The 21191-nt window shown below is 36.3% G+C and overlaps 3 protein-coding genes across 4 annotated transcripts; 1 reads left to right on the forward strand and 2 right to left on the reverse strand.

The window, feature by feature from the left end:
• Positions 1 to 1246: 1246 nt before the first annotated feature.
• On the reverse strand, positions 1247 to 4668 carry LOC113725637 (protein SMAX1-LIKE 3). Its single transcript, XM_027248922.2, has 3 exons — positions 3289 to 4668; positions 2785 to 3037; positions 1247 to 2683 (listed from the first exon to the last, which is right to left on the reverse strand). The coding sequence occupies exons 1-3, from the start codon at positions 4494 to 4496 to the stop codon at positions 1517 to 1519; spliced, it is 2628 nt and encodes an 875-aa protein (XP_027104723.1). The 5' UTR covers positions 4497 to 4668; the 3' UTR covers positions 1247 to 1516.
• Positions 4669 to 11417: 6749 nt separating this feature from the next.
• On the forward strand, positions 11418 to 14727 carry LOC113725638 (eukaryotic peptide chain release factor subunit 1-3-like). 2 transcript variants are annotated; one of them, XM_072074078.1, is made up of 2 exons: positions 11418 to 11588; positions 11997 to 14727. In XM_072074078.1, exon 2 carries the CDS (start codon positions 13216 to 13218, stop codon positions 14527 to 14529), a length of 1314 nt encoding a protein of 437 aa, XP_071930179.1. In that variant the 5' UTR covers positions 11418 to 11588; positions 11997 to 13215; the 3' UTR covers positions 14530 to 14727. The 2 variants fall into 2 exon arrangements, with proteins under 2 accessions (XP_071930179.1, XP_027104724.1); XM_027248923.2 differs by having other exon boundaries at positions 13193 to 14727.
• A 2595-nt stretch (positions 14728 to 17322) lies between these two features.
• Positions 17323 to 18453, reverse strand: LOC113725639 (transcription repressor OFP13-like). The gene has a single exon (XM_027248924.2). The coding sequence runs from the start codon at positions 18173 to 18175 to the stop codon at positions 17411 to 17413; it is 765 nt and encodes a 254-aa protein (XP_027104725.2). The 5' UTR covers positions 18176 to 18453; the 3' UTR covers positions 17323 to 17410.
• Positions 18454 to 21191: the final 2738 nt, after the last annotated feature.

Raw genomic sequence — 21191 nt, forward strand, 5'->3', positions numbered from 1 at the left:
TATATAACCTGTTAACCATTGTAAGTATATTCAAGTTGAGGACCAAGTTCCCTTGTGACAAAGCTCAGCACCGCTCCCCGGTCCCCATCCACCGCAGAAAATGCACCAGACTTCAAAAACTCCCCCCTCCCCCCAACAAAAACACACACACACATATATATACACATATATTCTTTGAGCATTCCTGCCCTGATATGGTTATCGCGTCCCTCTTCAGCATGTACCTGAAAACGTACAGCATGTGAAAACATGCAACATCGGCCATATTAAGAAAACGTACAGCATTGTGAATATTGTCGATGAATGATCACTTGTGTTTCTCAAATGTACGTATGATATTCTTAATTTTGTATACATTGGCCTTATGCACATTAAGCTGAATCATGACTTCTTTGAGATCATTACTTTACAATATTCGGGGTACAGATGAACTACTGCTAAAAAAGAAGAAATATATATATATATATATATATATATATATATATATATATATATTACATTGCCAATAGAATAAATGCTTATATGTAGACTGCACAACTTAGTGTAAGACAATACTTTTGATACTATAGATACGTGGGTAGTGTATCTTTAACGCCTCTAAGTACATACATACTCAATATATGGATAATAATTCATGTTTTAATAATGTCTGCTATTCTTATTCCATGGTACTTCTTCGTACTATCTTAATTGATGTAATCGCACATCTTCGATGCCGCTAAATGTTTCTGGCTTCTCAGAATCACCCAAAACATGTAGAAATATAATCAATCCAATTACCATTTAAGGAATTTATGTCTTCCTAATTATTTATTCCCCAATTTCTTGCCAAATAGATGCAACCTTGTTCCGTAACATGCATCCACCAATCGGTGCATATATACAGGTACATAAACCACCTTAGATGTGTGTTGGTGAACATTTTTTTGATCAAAAACTAGATACATTGGCTGGCTTTATGTGTGATATTTTTCTCATTTTACTTTTGATAGTGGACATCATTTGATAAATGCTGACACTCGCACATGACAAATACTAGAAATCGTAATATTCATCTTCAACTAGATTGTATTTTTAAAAACTTTGATGGGATTCACAAGTATCAATTCAATCAGAGAATCTATCGATAGTCAAGATAAAAAGAAAAAAAAATTATACCTATATAAATAAAGATGGTAACAACACCGACAAATTGGAAAAGCATGAAAAAGTAAGAACTTGAACAAGTTGCTTAAACAAAAAGAACTTGACCGAGTAGAACAAGCCAATCTTATATAGTAGCACTAAACAAGTTAAAAGATGGAATAGAAGTTACTAATATACATTGACTTCTACATGTCCAAACCCAAGCTTCAGCACAAATGTAAAACTTTTGATTTATGGCTAACAATATTTGACCCTCACCCCAATATTGAAAGTAAATGAAAAATTTAAAAAGAAAAGAGAGGGGAGAAAACTTCAGGAAAAGCCTAACGTCGAATTTTTCAAGATGAGTCAGCTAGCTCCTTAATTCTTTTCACACCACTTGAACTTTGAACATAACTTGCTTGTCCACCAAATCCAAAATCCCAATGTCAGCAAACGGGTGCTCATTTGCATGGTCTTCGGTAGCAATATTCAAATCTAAAGAGGCACAAGGTCTTTTTTCCTCCGAGTTATCTCCAATTTGTTCTTCTTTCTGTTCACAATTACTGTTTCTTTCTGAACCCATGCGAGGAGAAGAAGCTCTTGAGACTGAGCTGAAGCTATTACAGCTGAAAATGACAATGGCATCCTTAAAAAGAATCATTTCTCCATCAGGAAGTGTAAGAGTTCCGCTTTCAATAGCTTTCTTGACACCCTTTTGGGAATGATAATCAACTTGATCTACATCTTCCATGAAAAACACACGACTAGGATTTTCATGAACTGCATCTGCAAATCTCTCGAGATAACTCCGCCCATGTTCGTCCCTTGATCTTTTGTTGCTAACTTCTTCGATCGAATCAGCTCTTGTCGATGAGAACGAGCTAAGACCTATATTAATGAAGTTATCTTGAGAACCAAAAACAATTCTTGCAAGCTCTCTAGCAATTTTCTCTTTCCCTTCACAATCAACACCTAAGAAAAACAACCATGTTTCTTCTCTATCCGTTTTATTTCTTTTCTTGCCTTTGTTGTTGCTCTTTCCTGACCTGCACTCCAGGATTGTACGAGCAATCTCTGGTATATTTTCTCTCTGCCATGGAACTTTCTTCTCCAATGCTTTGCGAAGAATCTCAAGATTCTCAGGGTTATCCTCCTTTAACTTAGGCAGTAAGCAATCCATATCCCCACTTGCTTCACTGGAGGAAGCTGAATTAGGACTAGAATTTGGATTAGATAAAAGGTCAGGTTTGATGTCTGGCTTGTACATTGCCAAAATTTTGGGTTCAAGTGCTTCCTCCTCACTTTCTGATACAAAGAATTTGCGTTCTTTAGGCGATTGATTTGGACCGTCAGGTTCAAAAATCAATGGCCAGGTGAGGAGACTTTGATGATGCGATTTAGAGCTTGGTTTGTCATTTGAGGATATTGAAGCAGATGAACAAGGAGATGCTGAAGAAAAGTTTGAGGCTTTCTCGAGAAAGTGAGGGCTCTTTTTGTGAACCGATTTGCAGATTGAGTTCCATTTCATGCACAGATCTCTAATCTTGTCAAATTCCTGTTGAACAAAAGAAACAAAAAGAAAATGTCAGTTGGAGAACCTAATAATTCTAGGTTATAAACGAATTTACAAATGACATTTTGATCAAGAAATGAAACCTGATCATTGTTTGTTTCTCTTCTTTTCTCTTCCTTGTACTGTTGGAGCCATGAAGGCAAGCTTGAGCTAGTAGTGTAAGTGGCATTCATGGTGTCACTTTCAAGAGGACCTCTTGCTATGCTCCTAGCTTCTCTTTTGAAATTGGCCACACAATCTGCACAGCACGTCAGGTGCTTCTCAGCTCCTGCTTTACTCAGTAACCAACTGGACCCCTCTCCCGCTGCCTTGCTTCTGAAATGATTGTTCAAATCGCTGGGAAAAAAAAGTGGTTCAAAGACTATACCACATCTACCAAAAATTAACTAGCTAGCAATAAAATACTTCTCAAGAAAGAGAGCTGCCTTTGCTTTGCTGAAAATAGTGCTAAATAAAGTACAACATTCCTCTAATGATGAAAAGAAGGACGTAATATCCGGCTATGTTAGTCATTATGATGAATAAATGCTGCTTATATTAACAAGGAAAAAAAACTAACGTTAAGAATATGGCATTTGGTCATTTACCTCTCAAGGTTAAGGCTGAGAGCCAAACTTCCAACGGGAATTGTAAGAGGATGAAGATCCCAAAGAGTCTCCAAAGAAGGACGGCCAGCCTTACATTTCATGTAAGTCTGAAAAGTTGCAATCCCCATAATCCACAACTTTCCACTATCCCCCATCCCACACAACAATCTACTAAGCTCCATTATCATGTGCTCCACTGGCGAGTAAAAGCTAGCCTTTTGTTCTCCATATGTAGACCAAAACTCGGAAACCCACTTAAGATCACCCAAGTACAAAACCACCCCTCTACTCAAATAACTTCTTACTAATGATCTAAGCTCCCCAAGTTTCTCCTCAAATTCTTCCCTTGAAATATTCCTCAAAGTAAAAAGAGGGACACTGATAAATTGCACGGACCTCATTTCCCCAGGAACATTTCCCTTGTCGAATTTATCTATCACTCCTTTAATTACACTTTCACCTGTAGCTGGACACTCCCCTACGATAACAGTGTTTTTGGTCCTTTTATTCATCATTGAGCTAACAATACTCATCACATCATCATCCCGTGCTTGTTCAGCAGCTCTGCTGAGTGACAGCCTAAATTGACTCGAAGACAACGTTGGAGAAGATATGCAATTTCTAAGAAGTAATGGTTTGATACTTTCTTTAGACTCACGAGCACTGACCGCAGGACTATTATTATGGGATGTACGATTCTCCAAGGACACTGCTTGTTCTACCTTGGTTTTCACTTGAGTACTCGAAAAACCGGCTTCTCTCATGACTCTACTAACACTAGGGTCATCTAGGATGGAGATTACTAGCTGTTCTATCTCTACCTTGAGGGCTAAAATGGGCTGCTGCTGGTTTTCTATGGAGCCGCGTCGTTGATGGGCTTGTGCACGCTTGAACGCAGCAACCAAGGCGTTGGAGAGGGAAGGGAGGTGTGAGTGAGGGCCTAATAAAGGGCTTGATGTAGATGTGGGGAGACGATTGAGAGCTACATTGAAACAAACCTCAAGGGCTTTGCATTGGAGGGGATGAGTGTGGGATTGGAGGCAGGCGCGGCGGAATAGGCTGGCGGAAGAAGCAAGCATGGCATTTGCTACATGAAGAGGAGTTACTTGAGCATGGCCTCTCCTTCTAGCAAGGCTAACTGCTTGTTTCACTATGTTTGTAGCTTCAGCTGTTAGAGATTGTTGGAGAGGGTAACCTCCAGTTCTCATCTCGATTGTGTTTGACAGTTGCTTTTCTTTGAACAATTTTCAAGAACTCTAGGGTTTCGTAGGTTTAAAGATGGATAACAGGAAGAATGTTCGGCTTGTTTGGATTCATTAGGTCAGGAAGTGAAGTTGGTCACTTGTCCGTATGGAGGATTTTGCAGAGGTTTTGTGGCTTGGATATTTAGCAGCGCTGAAGGGCTTAATAGAGGATGTGAAGTGGGGTTTGTGCCTTTCTTGTAGTTGTTGGTTTTGTACGCGAAAGTGGAATGCATGTGAGACAAAGCTAAACTGTCTCTCTTTCTTTCTTTCTTTTTTTTTTCTTTATTTTTGGTTAAAGACTTAAAGTTGTTTCTCTAGCTTTCTTTCACAGGGATAAAGGTGAGTAGATAATAAGAAGTTGGACTGGCTATCTTTTGTAGAAAGTTTTAACAACAATTGTGGACACAAATCGAAAAGAAAAGTGTATGATATAAGTTTCCATTTGAATTTTAAAAGAATGCAAAGTTGAAAGTGGAAAAAAAGCAAGGAAAAATTGTTTGATTGAAGAAATTCTAGGTTGTGTTTGGAATGCATTTTTCATGATTTTTTATGAAAAAATTACTGTAGCGATTTGATGTATGTAAGGGAAAAAGGTAATAGGGAAATATGATCACGAAAAACGACGTAATTTTCCGACGAAAAATCGCAATCCAAACAAGGCCAATTTCGAAACAGTTTTTCGGCATAATGTGTTTGGATTGCATTTTCCGTCATTTTTCATGGAAAAAATACTGTAGCGATTTGATATATGTGAGGGAAAAAAATGATAGGAAAATATGATCACAAAAAACGACAATATTTTCCGACGAAAACAAGCAATCCAAACAACGATGTCAATTCTAGAATTAATGAATAACATTTTGTAAATGTGGACAGCAGCGCAGCTGCCTCAAGAAACTTCCACGGTAACATGTTTAGTGCACTCATAAAAAACGATCGAAAACAAACAAAAAGTCTTTGCTAGATTTTCAGTATCATGCAAATCTGAATAGAAGAAGAGTCAATAGCAGACACTTTAATTCGTTCACATACAACACCTACTATTATATTATATGGTAGTAATTTGAGTAATAATGCAAGCGTAATCAAATGTCCAACAAATATGCCTTCAAAAAAAAAAAAAATTTGTCCAGCAGATATCTCAATCAAAGCTTTCTTTCGCGAAAAGAGAAAAAGGTGAAAAAGGAGAAAGGAGAAACTAACATCAATTCCGAGGGAAGGAGAGAGGGGCCTGAAAAGAGAGAGCGGACTGTCTGTCTGTTTGAAGGAATCGGGAACTGTGTGTGTTTTTGTGAAGTTAAGTTAGTAGGAGAGAAAGGAATAAAGCATTTTTGGAATAATTGATGGAATAAAGGATTCCTAAACGTACATTTTGTGTGCCTGAAATCCATGAAGAAACATTCTGCTTTGTTGGGACCCAAAAAAGATAAATTTTCTGCTCTACTATAAAAAAATTTAAACTCTTCCACCGCCTCTTGATTATCACAAGGGAATCGTCCAACACGTATCATTGATGAAAAAATTCACTCTCTCGTGATGAAAATGGGCAATTTTAATTTCTAACAAATAAAAAATGATCACTTTTCGTTCCTAATTACTTTTTCGTTCGAATTTTAGCTGAAATCAGTCACGTACACGTCATCACGTAACCAATTTTTAAAGGTTTAAAATGGTAAATCACTCTTCACCGTCATCTGCTGCTACTGCTGTCTCAAAACCCTCATCTTCTTTGCAATTTTTTTGTTATTTTCTAAAAAAGGGATGTCCGACTTAATTTGCTCCTTCAGCCTACTAAACCAACCCCTCTCCACAAACACTCTATGTACTATTCCTAATTATTGAACTTTTTGGTATGGTTGGAGGAGGCATGAAAACAATAATCATAATTAGCTAATTAATTATCCACAAAAAGGAAAAGGAGAATCATATATTAGTATGTAACATAGTTTCTAAATATAACCCCGACCGATAATTCACAAGTAGGAGTTAATAGCCTGAGCGTTTACACAAAATTAAAATTCCAAATGTGATTTAGAGTTTCTTTGGTAGGCTTCTTATGACTAATCCTCTCGACAAGTGCTAAAGCAATCTATTTGAATAAATCTTATATACATTGACAATGTATACACTATCATGATTGGATGTATAACACATATGCAAATTTTAGTTCACTTTTCCCGTATTGGACCCCCAAGACCAAGACATGTGATTCAATTTTGATAATTTTCATCCGCTAATGATTGAAACTACCATAATCTTCTCATCCACGGTTACCAATCTTCATTGTTGTCCGTTTCTGCGAAAAGCAAGTAGTATAAAATTAGGATGCCATTTCTTTTTACTCTTTCGAGCCTAAGCATTTGTGGTTGTAAAAGACTGAGATTGCATGGTTTCTTCAGCAAATTAATCAAGATCGCAAGGGATTACCCGGTCTGGAATTTTTAAAAAAATTGTGGTTTCTTCCTCTCTCTTTTTTTTTCCCCGGTTAAATGGAGGCCCAATCCAAATTAAACAGTAAGATATCCAACTTCATCTACGACTGCCAAACTCCCATACCATTTGTAAACCTGGCTATAACAAACCCCAAATTTCCGCTACTAAACAATCCCAGAGGCCGAAGCCATTTCTGTTCAACGTAGAAAAAATATGCGGTTCCTCTACTTTCTGATTTCTCATCCGAACACACAGCTTCACATGCGTTCTCCCACGATCATGGGCTAGCAAGGATTAACATGCATTCGGGCTGCTTAGAAATGGACTGGGTTACTTTTACACTGGCAACTAATGGATCGGCAGGAAGCCCATGGCTAATTACAACCTCTAAAGCCTTCTTCTTTTACTTCCTGTCAATTCCTTCTCTTGTAAAGTTTAGATTCTGCATCGGACTCAGAAAAACGAAATGACAAAGATTAAGGGTCCGTTTGTTTCGGGTGAAAATGTTTTCCAAGAAAATATTTTCCTTATTTCCCGTGTTTGGTTGCACAAAAGTTACTGAAAATATTTTCCTATGTAAATATTTTCACTCATCTTATGGAAAACAACTTCCCTTCCAAACTTACTGAAGTTGTTTTCCGAAATGCATGCATCCCGCCTGTAGTATGTTCCAAACTTACTGAAAACATCTTGTAGCATGTTCTTTTTTTTTTTTAGTGTAAATAGGAGGACTCGAACCCAAAACCTCTTCCTTACACTCCCTCCCCCGTACCACCCAACCCTCCCCCTAGTATATTCAAAATAAAAAAAAAAATCTCATCCTACCCATCCTATGCTAGTAATTAATTATGTATAATAGGGACATTCTTTTCTAGAGAAACTTTCAGCAGTGAGAGTGCAAGATATATGTTACAATAAGCATTGCATGTGATTGATATTTGACACTAAATGGCCAGTAATTTGTTTATTGCTTAAGGAGATATTTTTTATTCATATATACATTTCTCCAAGATTTTTTAAAATTAAACAATGAGATAAATTTTTTTATTTTGCATGGGAAGAAGTATGTAGTTATAATGTGTAGAAAGTAAAGATAGAGATAAAAGTGAAAATATTTCAAAAGTTAAATAAACACCAGAAAAATGAAGTAAGAAAATATTTTCAATAAGCTAACCAAACACCTGAAAATGATGAAAGGGAAATGATTTTCATGGAAAATTACTTCCACGAAAAATATTTTACTTCCAACCAAACAGACCCTAAATGGAATTCCTGATTTAGCTCTTTCGCTTTCGGCCCCTACCAGAGTCCAGGCAGATGCCCCATGGCAGCAATCCTCCGATTAATGCAACAGATGGATGGCGTACTAGAAAATGAGTGTCTTGCTAAAACGTCTTAGTACAGAAATGGCATAGAGCAATTTAGAGCGTAGATGCTAACAATTTGGAGCAAAGATTGTCTTGCCAAAATTTGACGTTTTGTACTTAATTTTAATTCCTTGTATCAATTAGCCTTCTAAATGTAATTACTTACTTTTTTTGTTGGGATTTGGCTGATAAGGGTACTCATTAAGGAAGCCCTTTAAGTGTTATTTTTTTTTTGTAAGAATAAAGATAAATTGTGTTAAATTTTTTTAATGAATAAAATTATTTCACTTTAATAAGCAATGCAAGAGAATGAATGCACAATGGTAAAAAACTCCAAATGCAAATACCTAAAAATTTATCTCTATGTCTAAAGACACTTGAAAAAGGAAAACAAAAATCCAAAAGGTAACTATTTTTTTAAAATTTCCAACGTGGTAGGGTTGAGATTTTGGAGATTTTAAAAAAACAGGGAGGAAGAAGGGGAAATTGAACTTAAAATAATCTATAAATTCTCGAATCTCAACCTTAACCGCTAGATGAAGATTTCCTTGACTTTTTTAAACCATATAAAATTTTAAGTAATTAAACAATTCCTAATTTATATAGTAAAAAAATCTTTTAGAAAACTAATCCAAATTTTGGAAACTTGAACTCTAAATCAAAACATGTCTATCTCAAGAAGCTTCTCTTTCTTTAATTGTTAATATGATATATCTACAAATTTGGACAAAGGAACAAATAATGGAAACATATCTATTAGCAGTAGTACGAGTGATAATGGAAGGAGAGAGGCTGAAGAGGATTTGATCTAAGGTTAAAGTTGAGACCTCCTCCCCTCATAGAAAAATTTTGAATTGAAAAAAAAAAAAAGAATGAGAAGGGAAGGAGACTCTCTCTCTTTCTCTCTCTTTTTTGGGAATTAGAATACCCTATTTTAGGGTTATGATCCTTTTCATTAGATTTCTCTCCATTTGTCTCTCTATTTATTTATATTTAATTTTATGTTATGTCATAAAATCATGTAACTATGTCACTAGTTTTCTTTTGATCTCTAGATCAAAATACTAAAAAATAATCCTTTTTTTGTATGGATTACATATTATTTACACTTTATTTACACACATTGACTTGCTTGTATCATCAACATATTTTTCAATCATCTTTTTATTTCACATACATCATATCAAAAAAGTATTACAGTATTTTTTTTAATAAAATTTTCTCAAATAATCTACTATCCAAACATATACAAAACAAATAATTTGCAATGAGTTAAAATTATAAATAATTTGCAATGATTAATCAGATGGAAAAACTCAATCAATTTCTTACGAAATTTTATGTATAATTAATATAAATAATGAAATATATTATGAACGGTTTTGATTTTTAAAATAATGTTAAATTAATTTTATTTAAATTTAATGGAGAAAAGTTCTCTCCAATGTAACGGAGTGGTGTCTAGTCCCTATTTTTAGTGCGGGGTGTCTTCATTAGCTGGCACTTTATGAATAGGGATAATTGCAGAAACCTCCCCTAAGGTTTCTAACATTTGCATTGACCTCACATGTGATTTGAAAAATTACATTGACCTCCCTTGAGGTTACTAATCTTTACAAATTTAGTCCAAACGATTAAAATATTATTTTAGGGAGCAAAATTAGAATTTTGTACCAGATTTGCCCTTTGTGGTATATATCCAATGAATAACAAAGTATTATAAATCAATTAACAATTAATAAATTTTAAGGAGTATAATTTATGGACAAACACGCATTACTCATTTAAAGTACCAATTCTTTACGAGTATTTTACTTTCAAATATTTAATTTATGATAAATATATCAATGTTTGTAAGTAAAATACAAAAATTGTTATAGTAATATTCTTGCAAAAAGGAAATCGATAGGTTATTTATTTAATATAAATTAAATATTTAAAAAAAAAATAAATGGCCCATAAAGTATTAATTTTTATGGCTTTCATCCATTACACGAATAAAGTATTCGCTCTTTATGTGCATTTTATTCTAAATCATTTAATTTATATTAAATACATAAATATTTGTAACTAAAATTGAAAAAATGTTATATTAATATTTTTACGGAAGAGAGATTGGTAGGTTTTGTATTTAACAAAAATTAAATATTTGAAAATAAATACAAATTTGCATTTGAGCATAAATATTTGTATTAAATTAAATGTTTGAAAATAAAATACCCTTAAAGAACCGGTACTTTAAATAGTTACCGCCTCTTTATAGGTAAACACGCATTACTCATTTAAAGTACCGGCTTTTTACGAATATTTTACTTTTAATATTTAATTTATGATAAATATATCAATGTTTGTTAGTAAAATTCAAAAAGTGTTACAGTAATATTCTTGCAAAAAGAAAATCGATAGGTTATTTATTTAATATAAATTAAATTTTTTTAAAAAAAATGGCCCATAAAATATTAATTTTTTATGACTTTCATCCATTACATGAGTAAAGTATTAGCTCTTTATGGGTATTTTATTCTGAATTATTTAATTTATGTTAAATACATAAATGTTTGTAACTAAAATTGAAAAAGTGTTATATTAATATTTTTACGGAAGAGAGATTGGTAGTTTTTGTATTTAACAAAAATTAAATATTTGAAAGTAAATACAAATATGTATTTAAGTGTAAATATTTGTATTAAATTAAATGTTTGAAAGTAAAATACTCATAAAGAGCCAATACTTTAAATAGGTAATGCATATTTGCTTATAAACTATACTTCTTAAAGTTTTAGGTAATGCATATTTGCCTATAAACTATACTTCTTAAAGTTCATTAATTGTTAATTAATTTGTAGTATTTGTCATTCATTGGACATGTAATACAAAGGACAAATTTGGTAAAAAATTCTAATTTCACTTCTTAAAACAATATTTTAATCGTTTGGACTGAATTTGCAAAGAATTAGTAACCTTATGGGAGGTCAGTGTAATTTTTCAAAATATTGGGGAGGTTAGTGAAAATATCAGAAACCTCAGGGGAGGTTTCTGCAATTATCCCTTATGAATATGCTGAAATTGGTTGCAATAGTAGCGTCTAATAGAGCGGTAGTAGTAACTCTCGTAAGTGCTGACTGTGTCGCAGTGCTGCATCGCGGTGGCAAGTGGGGAGGAGTGGACAGGGAACTCGGGTCAAGAAGGAAAACTGCACAGCCTCCGCCGCCCGCTGCACCTCAATCTTCTGGTTCCAAAGATTTCTTCCTTCAAGGTAACCCACTCTCTCTCTCTCTTGATCTATCTGTTTATATCTCTGATTTCAACTTCTTGTCGTCTTTTCGTTTCTTTTCTTTTAGCTTCCTGGTTTTTACTACTAAGAACCGGTGCTGTCTGTTCTTTTTCAAGTACTTTGTTTGTTAATATATTCATTTACGGTTTCGTTTGTATTTCTGATGTGGGTTTTGTTGATTTTAGTGTTTTATGATTGGAAATTTGTTTTTTTGAATTCTGAATCTGCAATTAGCAGGTAAGCTTCTATATGGGTTGTCCTAGTCCTTTTTCCCCCATTGATTACTTGTAGTTGAGTAATCTAGTACCTTTGTTTTATCAAGAGTTATAGATTCTCCAGTTTTGGTTTATTAATATGAAAATTTTTGTTTTATGATGGTGAGAAATTCAGGGCTGTTTATTGCGGCACTAGCTCAAGATTTCTTGTTATGACTGAAGTTATTATGAGACGCGGTTATTTACAAGAATTTACGGGGATGATACTTTGTTGATTTGCAAGCAGTTTCGACGATACAACTAATTTTTGAAAGCATGGGGACATCCCATGCTCATGTTGGGTGAATCTGTTCTCAGCATGTATGCGTAATCTGGCTTGAATGGGCAAAGAAATTGAAAGATATGTCTAAGCAAAATGCAAACTTTCCAAAACAAATCAAGTATGGAGAACTAGTCCTGAATGGTAATTGGGTGGCGTCCAAGAGCTGTTAGTGAAGCTGCTTTTAGTTTCAAAAGCTCCAACTCTTTTCTTCTCACAGAGTTCTTTTGGACTCGAAATTTGTTCATATCAACTTGTTATGATACCTAGGAATTAAGATGCTTCTGAAGTTTGTTCATACTCGCATGCAGCTGGATTTTTATGGATAGAGCTCCTTTTTGTGCCCAAGGAGGGGGGATAAAAGCGGGGAAAAAAAAGGAACGAAATTTACCTACTCTGTGCTATTTTATGCTAATTTTTCACAATTTTTTCAATAATGCGATCAAAACAGCTCTCTATAGCATTGATGCACACTGACTTGTTAAGACATTGGATGCTTAATGGAGTTTGTGGATTTTATGTTCATTTTTTGCCTGTGGTTATTTCTTAGTGACAATGTTTACTTGTATCCATCTGATTCCCTAAACTTAAGGGAGGATGATTATGGAACCTATTTTCTGTGAAGTTGAGCTCCTTGGGCACCTTCCCACTTATGTACAATCATTCTGGGCTATTGATTGAATAGAAAATGTTAGAAAATGCCTCCTTTTTCTTCTTTGTGCCTTTTCTGTGGCTGATGTCGATCTTGTTGTTCATCTTTTCGAGTTGCTTTACCTATGAAAGCATATTATTGTAAGCAATAGTGCATGTTAATCTGACACCTTGGAGAATGTCACTGAAATTGCGTTTCACTTGAGGAATGTATAATTAAGCACCCTTAGTGGAGATACTCATGACAGAATTCTGCAATCATGTGGCCATATCATTTCTGGTCTTTTCTTCTGTTTCTTGTGTATGCCTTTCTTATTGTCTAGTATTATGAGCAAGGGATTTGTCTACTCATGACTTGTAAATTTTGATTTTTGTACTCCACGGAAATGCTATATTGTCAGGTTTCTCTGGTGCTGTTTTTGCAATGGCTGATGGTGCAGAAAATGATAAGAATATAGAAATATGGAAAGTTAAAAAATTAATCAAGGCCCTAGAATCCGCTAGAGGAAATGGAACCAGCATGATCTCCCTAATCATTCCCCCTGGTGATCAAATATCTAGGGTCAATAAGATGCTGGCAGAAGAATATGGAACAGCTTCAAATATTAAGAGCAGGGTGAATCGTCAGTCTGTATTAGCTGCAATCACTTCTGCTCAGCAGAAGCTAAAACTTTACAACAAAGTCCCCCCTAATGGGTTAGTGCTGTATACTGGAACTGTAGTGACCGAAGATGGCAAGGAAAAGAAGGTTACATTTGCCTTTGAGCCTTTTAAGCCCATAAATGCTTCTTTGTACCTTTGCGACAATAAGTTTCACACAGAGCCTCTAAGTGAACTCTTAGAATCTGATGAGAAATTTGGATTTATTGTCATGGATGGAAATGGAACCCTGTTCGGAACCTTGAGTGGCAACACCAGAGAAGTACTTCACAAGTTCACAGTTGACCTTCCAAAAAAGCATGGAAGAGGTGGGCAATCAGCTCTTCGTTTTGCACGTCTTCGAATGGAGAAGCGCCACAATTATGTAAGGAAGACTGCAGAGCTTGCAACACAGTTCTTTATTAATCCTGCCACTAGTCAGCCAAATGTGTCTGGGTTAATACTTGCTGGATCAGCTGATTTCAAAACAGAGCTAAGCCAATCAGATATGTTTGATCCACGCCTCCAAGCAAAGATACTTAATGTGGTAGATGTATCATATGGTGGGGAAAATGGTTTCAATCAGGCCATTGAACTATCTGCTGAAATTTTGGCAAATGTGAAATTCATACAAGAAAAGCGCTTGATAGGGAAATTTTTTGAGGAAATCAGTCAGGATACTGGAAAATATGTGTTTGGTGTGGATGACACGCTAAAAGCTTTGGAAATGGGAGCTGTGGAAACACTTATCGTGTGGGAAAATCTGGATATCAATCGCTACACTGTTAAAAACAGTGCGACTAACGAGATTGTCATAAAACATTTGAACAAGGACCAAGAGGCGGACCAGAGCAACTTCAGGGACGCAACCACGTCCGGTGAATTGGAGGTTCAGGAAAAGATGCCATTGCTGGAGTGGTTTGCTAACGAATACAAGAAGTTTGGTTGCGTGCTCGAGTTTGTGACAAACAAATCTCAAGAGGGATCTCAGTTCTGCCGAGGATTTGGTGGCATTGGTGGAATCCTTCGCTACCAGCTTGACATGCGATCTTTTGATGAGCCATCTGATGAAGGGGAGCTCTATGAGGATTCAGATTGAGCTACGTCTGCCTGCTCCTTCTGATTGGAATTGGGAGATGAATGTTGTAAGGTCTGCAGTTAGCCCCATGAGTTTTGGATGTTGTATTACAACTTTGATTAAAGAGTTTTGCCTAAAGATGTTTACATTTGATTGTTTGGACTTGTGTTGGAAGATTGCATTTTGCTAGAGTAATGCAAATTGGCAATTCTTGTTGAATGGACCTGTATGCGCTAATGTTTGTATGAGTTTGCAGAAGATGATTTTAAATTGTTAGCTTCAAGGAGTGGTGCCTGATGTTGCATTTATATAAACAATACTAACAAGGAAGGCAGAGAATACTACGTTGAATTTGTTTGGCGGCTTAAAAAAATGCATGATGAAGATTAATATGTACTCTTGGATAATCGACACGTGCAGGTCTTGCTAAGATACCAGAATGACATATTATGTCCTATTTTTGTTGGATAAAAATAGTTCATGCCACTTCAATAAAATAGGGTTAGGATGATAGATTTATGTTGTCAAAATGGACTAAAAAATCATTCCGTGAGTGATTGTGGGACATCAGTCGTTGTGCAATCTGCCAAGACTGCTTTCTTCTCTTTACTAAATAAGGAGAAGCCTTGCATGAGATAAAGGGTGGAAATTGGCGAAACCATGATAGTTCTGTTATACATATCATGGTTGCTTCTAACTGCAGAGAGCGTCAATATACGGTGTTTGGGGTTCCTGTCCTTGTTGAGAAATATAATTGGATTGTAGATGAAAAGATCCCTGGTTATGTAAATACATAGTTACACTACATGGCAAGAAACAAGTTTCGACAAACATAGAATTGAGATTAATTCTAAAGAAATCTCTAAGGGGAAGTTGCAGCTTGTCAAATCATTCTAAAGAGATCAATTCCACTGATACATGATCTGGGTTCTCATGGTATCTGAATAATGAAGGCTATAATCAAACTCTACTGGTTAAATTAACTTGAGGAGGAATTGTTATGTCAAATAATTTTCAATCCAGCTGCAGCCGCATTTTCATTGAACATTTGTGCTAGATTCGCTACCAATTTGAAATGGTGTCTTTGTCCACCAATAACTTTAAACAGGTGAACAGGGCTTTGGAGATTTTACGGTGGTCCGGGTTCCATCTGCAAAATTTTGGAATGTGGGGAAAGTTGATGTGACAGAGAATTGATGAAGTCCATCCATGGTGGCCACTGACCCTTTTCGAAATGCGGATGGTGTTCTGCTTCTTGCACCCTGTTCAGACTGATGTTACCTAATGTCCTTGCTCCATGTGAAGTGTACAAACCTTCAAGCAGTTCCGACTGAAGGATGTGTCCTGCTGTTTTTAACTTCATATAGCAATTTGTTAAAAGACTAATGTCTATGCGATGCTCAGATGTCCTCGCGGGCAGCAAAGGCAGATGAAGCAGCTCACAGCTTTACTGCAGACATTAACACATGTCGCATATCAATCTGTTGCATCTTCAAGCCCATGTGATTCATCTTCTCACATGCATGGATGAAAGGGAAGGAAGACTCGTTGGTGAAATGAAATGGATGAGAACTGAAGCTGTGCACGAAAAATTTCAATCATCGAGTAATTATTTGATTGTCATTGTCATCCAGCTAAAATATTGATGCGTGGTGTCTAACCAGTACTGGTAATTTTGGTCCTTGATGTGCTGTTCCCAACAGAGACAATAATAATTTGATGTTGTTTAAAAGTCTTCTGACGACTATAACCACTAGTCAATCTAGCTATTAGTCGTAAGAAAATTTAACACCAGAACTAATCAGTTTCGCAACCTGAGCAAGTATCTTTCTTACCCATTGTTTTGCCTTTTTTTTTTTTTTAATATTTCTCTTTTGTTCTTTTGGTTTGTTTGTTTATTTTCCTTTTTGCCATTGCTGCTTGAGATACCTGAGAAGTGTCTTTTACACCCTAATTTCTTTCAAATTGCATGATTTTACCTTTTCCAATCGAACTTCAGATTACCTAGGTTGATCAAATCGAAGAAGATGTAGATGGAAGCATTTATATTCAAGCGGAGAAGTAGTAGTACAAGGAAACAAAAGAAGAAGAGGTATTTTGCAAGATCACAATCATTGGTGGGGCTAAAAATATAGATGAAATGATCAATGGTGTATTCTGGATTGAGCCTGAATGCCATCAACCATGATCATTGGTCCTATTCCAGGTTTTCAATTCTTCCAGGCTGGCCCTTGTCCCGCATTATCCTCCTCCCATGCTTCTTCCAACAGTAAGGACCAGAACCCCCTACCCACTCCCCCTCCCCCACTTCTTTCCCTCTAACTTTTCTCTATCTCTTTCCTCTTCTGGTTTCCATGACTTCTGATGACTCTGCTGTGCTTGGGGCTCTTACCATTTATCACCTCAGGAGATGCTAGCTGATGGTAGTATTATCAAAACCATCCTAGTACAAGACAATGGAGAGACAACACGTACATCCATTGCATGCTATCATAAATAGTCTGTTGCTAATTAAAGTGATGTTCATCGCCTTGGTCATCAAATGGCAAAGACCCCAGTTCTTGCTCACCAAGATGTGTCCTCAAACCGAAGAAAACTCCCTAAATCAACAAAAGAAAAGCAAACAAGAAGCATTTAAACAACTGAACATTTTTTTATCTACAAGCCTGGTTTTTTTTTTTTTTTTTTTTGTCTCTTTTGAGATACTTTTTCTGTTGGAAGTGGTTGGCGGTAGATCATCAAAGAACTGCATTTGTCCTACATCCTACGCAACTGTGAGTGAATACGTTCCCTGACTTATGTGAAAGAGAGAGATCAAAATTGACATGTGGTGTACATTGTTCATTTCTTGAGCATCCTACTAATATACAAAATTAAATAATATACAAAATGAACGCTAAGACTAATACAGTTCTTCCACTATCCGGTCTCCTGCATCATCATTATCAATCTCCTCCTTCTCCTTTCGACCAACGGGACATAGAGGAGAAGAAGTAGGAGAAGAGAAAGAAGAAGAAGCAGACAAAAATGAAGAATCATGATCATGGTCAGAACAAGACTTGTTAGAATTGGAAGACGCAAGTCCAATGAGTAAATCAACAAAAGCCCCCACAATAAATCCGTGATTTGTCTGCCCATTCATCTTTAGATACCATCCAAGCAACTCTTCCAAAGATTCCCAATCTTTTAATCCATTTGTCTCCACCATTTCCTCCATAGACTTCTTGAAATCCATATAAGGATCCTCCGATTCCATAGCTAGCACAACACTCTCTTTCAGAGGTGGAAAAGTTTCGCTGCTTTTCTCAACTTCTGCTGCTTCTTCCTCTTCTTCTAAGATCATAGAACTTCTTCCTCCAGGCTCAAAAAACAACCTTTCTGACCTCACTCCCCTAAGTATCATCTCCAATGACTCTTCCCCTGAGTTTTCCTCGGATTCAGTTGAGAAGCTGGCCGACTCTGATGAGTTTGTAAACCAAGAATCTTGTGTTTCAGATATCCCGATATCCAAAGGGTCGAAGTAGACAGAGTTAACCGTCTTGAACACGTCATCCCCGGCTCGAAAAGAGAGTGTCTTGGGCTGGTTGCAAGAGGGCCATTTCTGCATCAAGGAATGATGGTTCTTTGCTGTTTCTTTGTTCTTGAAGATTGAAGGGATCAGCTTCATTTTCCTGCCTGTTTTCCTAAATGGGGTTGTGATCTGAAATCTAACTTTTCTTGACTTTCTTTTAGGGAGGTGTTGGGATATGTAAACTTGTGAATGACGTGTGTTCTCAATGAAGAGGGGGGCGTTGGTATTTATGAAGATCAGCAGGAATAGGAGAGGGAAGAGAGGTGGAAAGAAGATGGGGCTGGTAGGACCTTTCTTGTGTGTATTATTAAATTGTTGGTTTGACAGAATTTATTGTGACACGATTGCAGGCTTACTTTGCAACAAGTGAACTACGTATAACAACAACATATACTTTTGGTTTTGTGATTTGTCAACTAAACTGGTTTTAAAACAAAAATTATGTTCATATCAACAATAGTTTTGTTTGTTAATCAAATGTGGCCAGCCTGCTCATGTTAATTGTTCAGGCAGGTTCGTCCTGATTTCTTTATGTTTCGGGATAATGACAAAATCCCATGTCGGAACGTGGTTGGGGGTTTTATTCTAATTTCAGCTACCCAAACATATGATCCTTCAGATTTTGCCTGGAACAAAAAGTAAATCAAGATACCATTAAATAAATCGAACAAGAGTTCCTGCTCTTTATGTTTTGGCATGTGAAATTTCTTTCATGCTGATGGTATCAAGTTAATCATGACGGATCCATCCGCGTTGGAACTTTGGTTCGCGGTTGGCCTTGTTTGGATTGCTGTTTCCCTTCGAAAAATTACGGCGTTTTCGTAAACACATTTTCTTATTATCTTTTTTCCTCACATACATCAAATCGCTACAGTAATTTTTTCATGAAAAATGATGAAAAATGCAATGCAAATCCTACGGAGGACCGAGTAAAATAAAATCCCATGAAATGCTAGACTTGGTCAGCAATCAGAATCGATTAATAAATAACTGAGGAGTTCGCATCAATAACTCCGCCCTCTCCTAAGCTCCCCTGTTTGACTTACAGTAAGATGAGGGGTGGCTCAATTTGGAATTTCACCAATAGTGACTAAATACGATGGAGCATAATAATAAATACGAGAATGTATGTCATAGACATGAAATTATGTGGTAATCGTATCAAATTTTAAAATGTGGGAGAATATACATCAATCTCAATTGGTATATAAATTATAGTACGGAAGGCTGTTTTGGAAACATGAAGTTTTGAATTTGTTAGAATGCTCATTCAAGCTCTGTTAGTTACCAAGTGCCTGAAGAAAGCAGGCAACTTCGAAAAGCATCAAACACTTTCTAGTGGTCTGGCATGTCAAGGGCAGCCGATTGGTATTTATGAATAGATTACACAGGTATCAGCTGAAAAATCGACCAAGGGGGGTCCATAGCAATAAATAATAACAACGAACTGCTTTCGTTCAAAATGTCAAACTATTTGCTAATGAACAGCATGCAAAAGTCAGCCTGGAACCTTCATGCATTGGCTCTAGTAGGATGGATAATTGCAGCAATCAAGAAGGAACCATTTCTAACCCAAAATTTAACCGTGCATGATGAGTTCTTTTCTACAAAAGCATGAAAAGGCAGATATCATGTGAATTTTATAATTATTGGAAGCAGTTGGAACACTCCCACGGAAATATGCACGCTTGTCCTTGCCAGAGTATTTAAGATGTCAGGTGAGGTAAGGTAAGATAGATAGGACCTCAAGCAACTTTAGCTTTTACTATAAGAGAGGACATCTAATAGCCCTACAGGCACCTCAGACCGATACTATAGTCCTACTTCTTCAGCTTTCTTTTTGCCACTGTGCATTGAAGCTGGTAATATATAATATTGTCTCCGGACTATTGAACCCCAAGAAACAAGCGTTGCTCTATTACTGGCGGCCAATTTCAGCCTTCCTGTGCCCCCTCAATTAATTGTGCAAATGAAAGCTTCTTTACCTCTGCCAAGATCAGTCTCTACTCTGGGATTTGCAGGCCAGAGCCTCACGTAATAGAAGCTCTTCATCTTACCCAAAAAGAAAAAGGAATTATAACATGGCTAAATGGAGAGCTTGAAAGTCGAATCAAGCCAATGTCCATACTCCCTACCGGTTAAATTGGGTGTTAGGGACAAAATTTGCCGTTAATGGAATCAATTTAAAAGCCCCCTTATTTTTTTTTTTAAAAGTATATTGTATTATGATCTCACCGGAGAGAAGAAATCGAATGCTATGACAAAAGTGAGAAATCCCAACAGCAATGCATCCCTAAAATTAGGAACATGGTTCAAAGACTCTCGGCTGAGTCGTCATCGTCTCAGACCTTCCCGATACGATATCACCGTAAAGGGTTGAAACGGTCGAGTCACACTGAATCATCTCGAGTCAACTCGAAATTTTGTTATTTTTACTAATTTTTTAATTATTTTTATTGATCAATTTTTTTTTTTACAATTTTTAGAATATTAAATATTTCAAAAATTTCCGTCTCGCCGAGATCACGACCGATATGCCGATACCGACGTGGAACAGTCCAAACCGCGACCGCGACTTTGAACCATGATTAGGAAAGGGTGGCTTGCCTTCAATGGACATGCAACCCCTTAATTGGTAGCATAATATACTTCCTAATGAGGCAACTTGGCATTAATTGGTAGCATAATATACTTCCTAACGAGACAATGTGGCATGGACCATGCTTATGTTCCTGGAGCAATGTCTGTCAAACAGATTTTGGTGAACTAAAATACATCGTCCACCATTCAGCCAGCCTGGCTTTAGCGTTGATGGACCTAAATTAAATGGTTGTAATTGACTCGAGTTCATGAATTTTAGTTATGGGCCTGATTTGACTCACTGGGATTGTGCCTAGCGACAAAACATAGTCACTAATCAGAGCAATTATCCTTATAATCCGCGTAGAGTTGACACTTCAACTGAATGGAACGACTCCCATGGGTAATATTAATTGATTACCCATCATCTCAGACTCGAGCGCTCCCTCCTTCACTTAATTTTTTGTTTATTCCGTTGAATTGACTCTTTGCATGAAGTTTTTTTATACTGCCTTTCTGATTTCTGGGTACA

Source organism: Coffea arabica, chromosome 2c (genome assembly GCF_036785885.1).
Source record: "Coffea arabica cultivar ET-39 chromosome 2c, Coffea Arabica ET-39 HiFi, whole genome shotgun sequence".
Classification (NCBI taxonomy): domain Eukaryota; kingdom Viridiplantae; phylum Streptophyta; class Magnoliopsida; order Gentianales; family Rubiaceae; genus Coffea; species Coffea arabica.

What these genes read in the sequence shown, in the direction of transcription:
- LOC113725637 (XM_027248922.2), bottom strand. Translation starts at nt 4,496, where the DNA reads ATGAGAACTGGAGGTTACCCTCTCCAACAATCTCTAACAGCTGAAGCT. An exon ending in CTCAGCCTTAACCTTGAGAG is followed by an intron (nt 3,038 to 3,288) that starts GTAAATGACCAA and finishes TTTTTTTCCCAG; the next exon opens with CGATTTGAACAATCATTTCA. An exon ending in GAGAAACAAACAATGATCAG is followed by an intron (nt 2,684 to 2,784) that starts GTTTCATTTCTT and finishes TTTGTTCAACAG; the next exon opens with GAATTTGACAAGATTAGAGA.
- LOC113725638 (XM_072074078.1), top strand. Translation starts at nt 13,216, where the DNA reads ATGGCTGATGGTGCAGAAAATGATAAGAATATAGAAATATGGAAAGTT.
- LOC113725639 (XM_027248924.2), bottom strand. Translation starts at nt 18,175, where the DNA reads ATGAAGCTGATCCCTTCAATCTTCAAGAACAAAGAAACAGCAAAGAAC.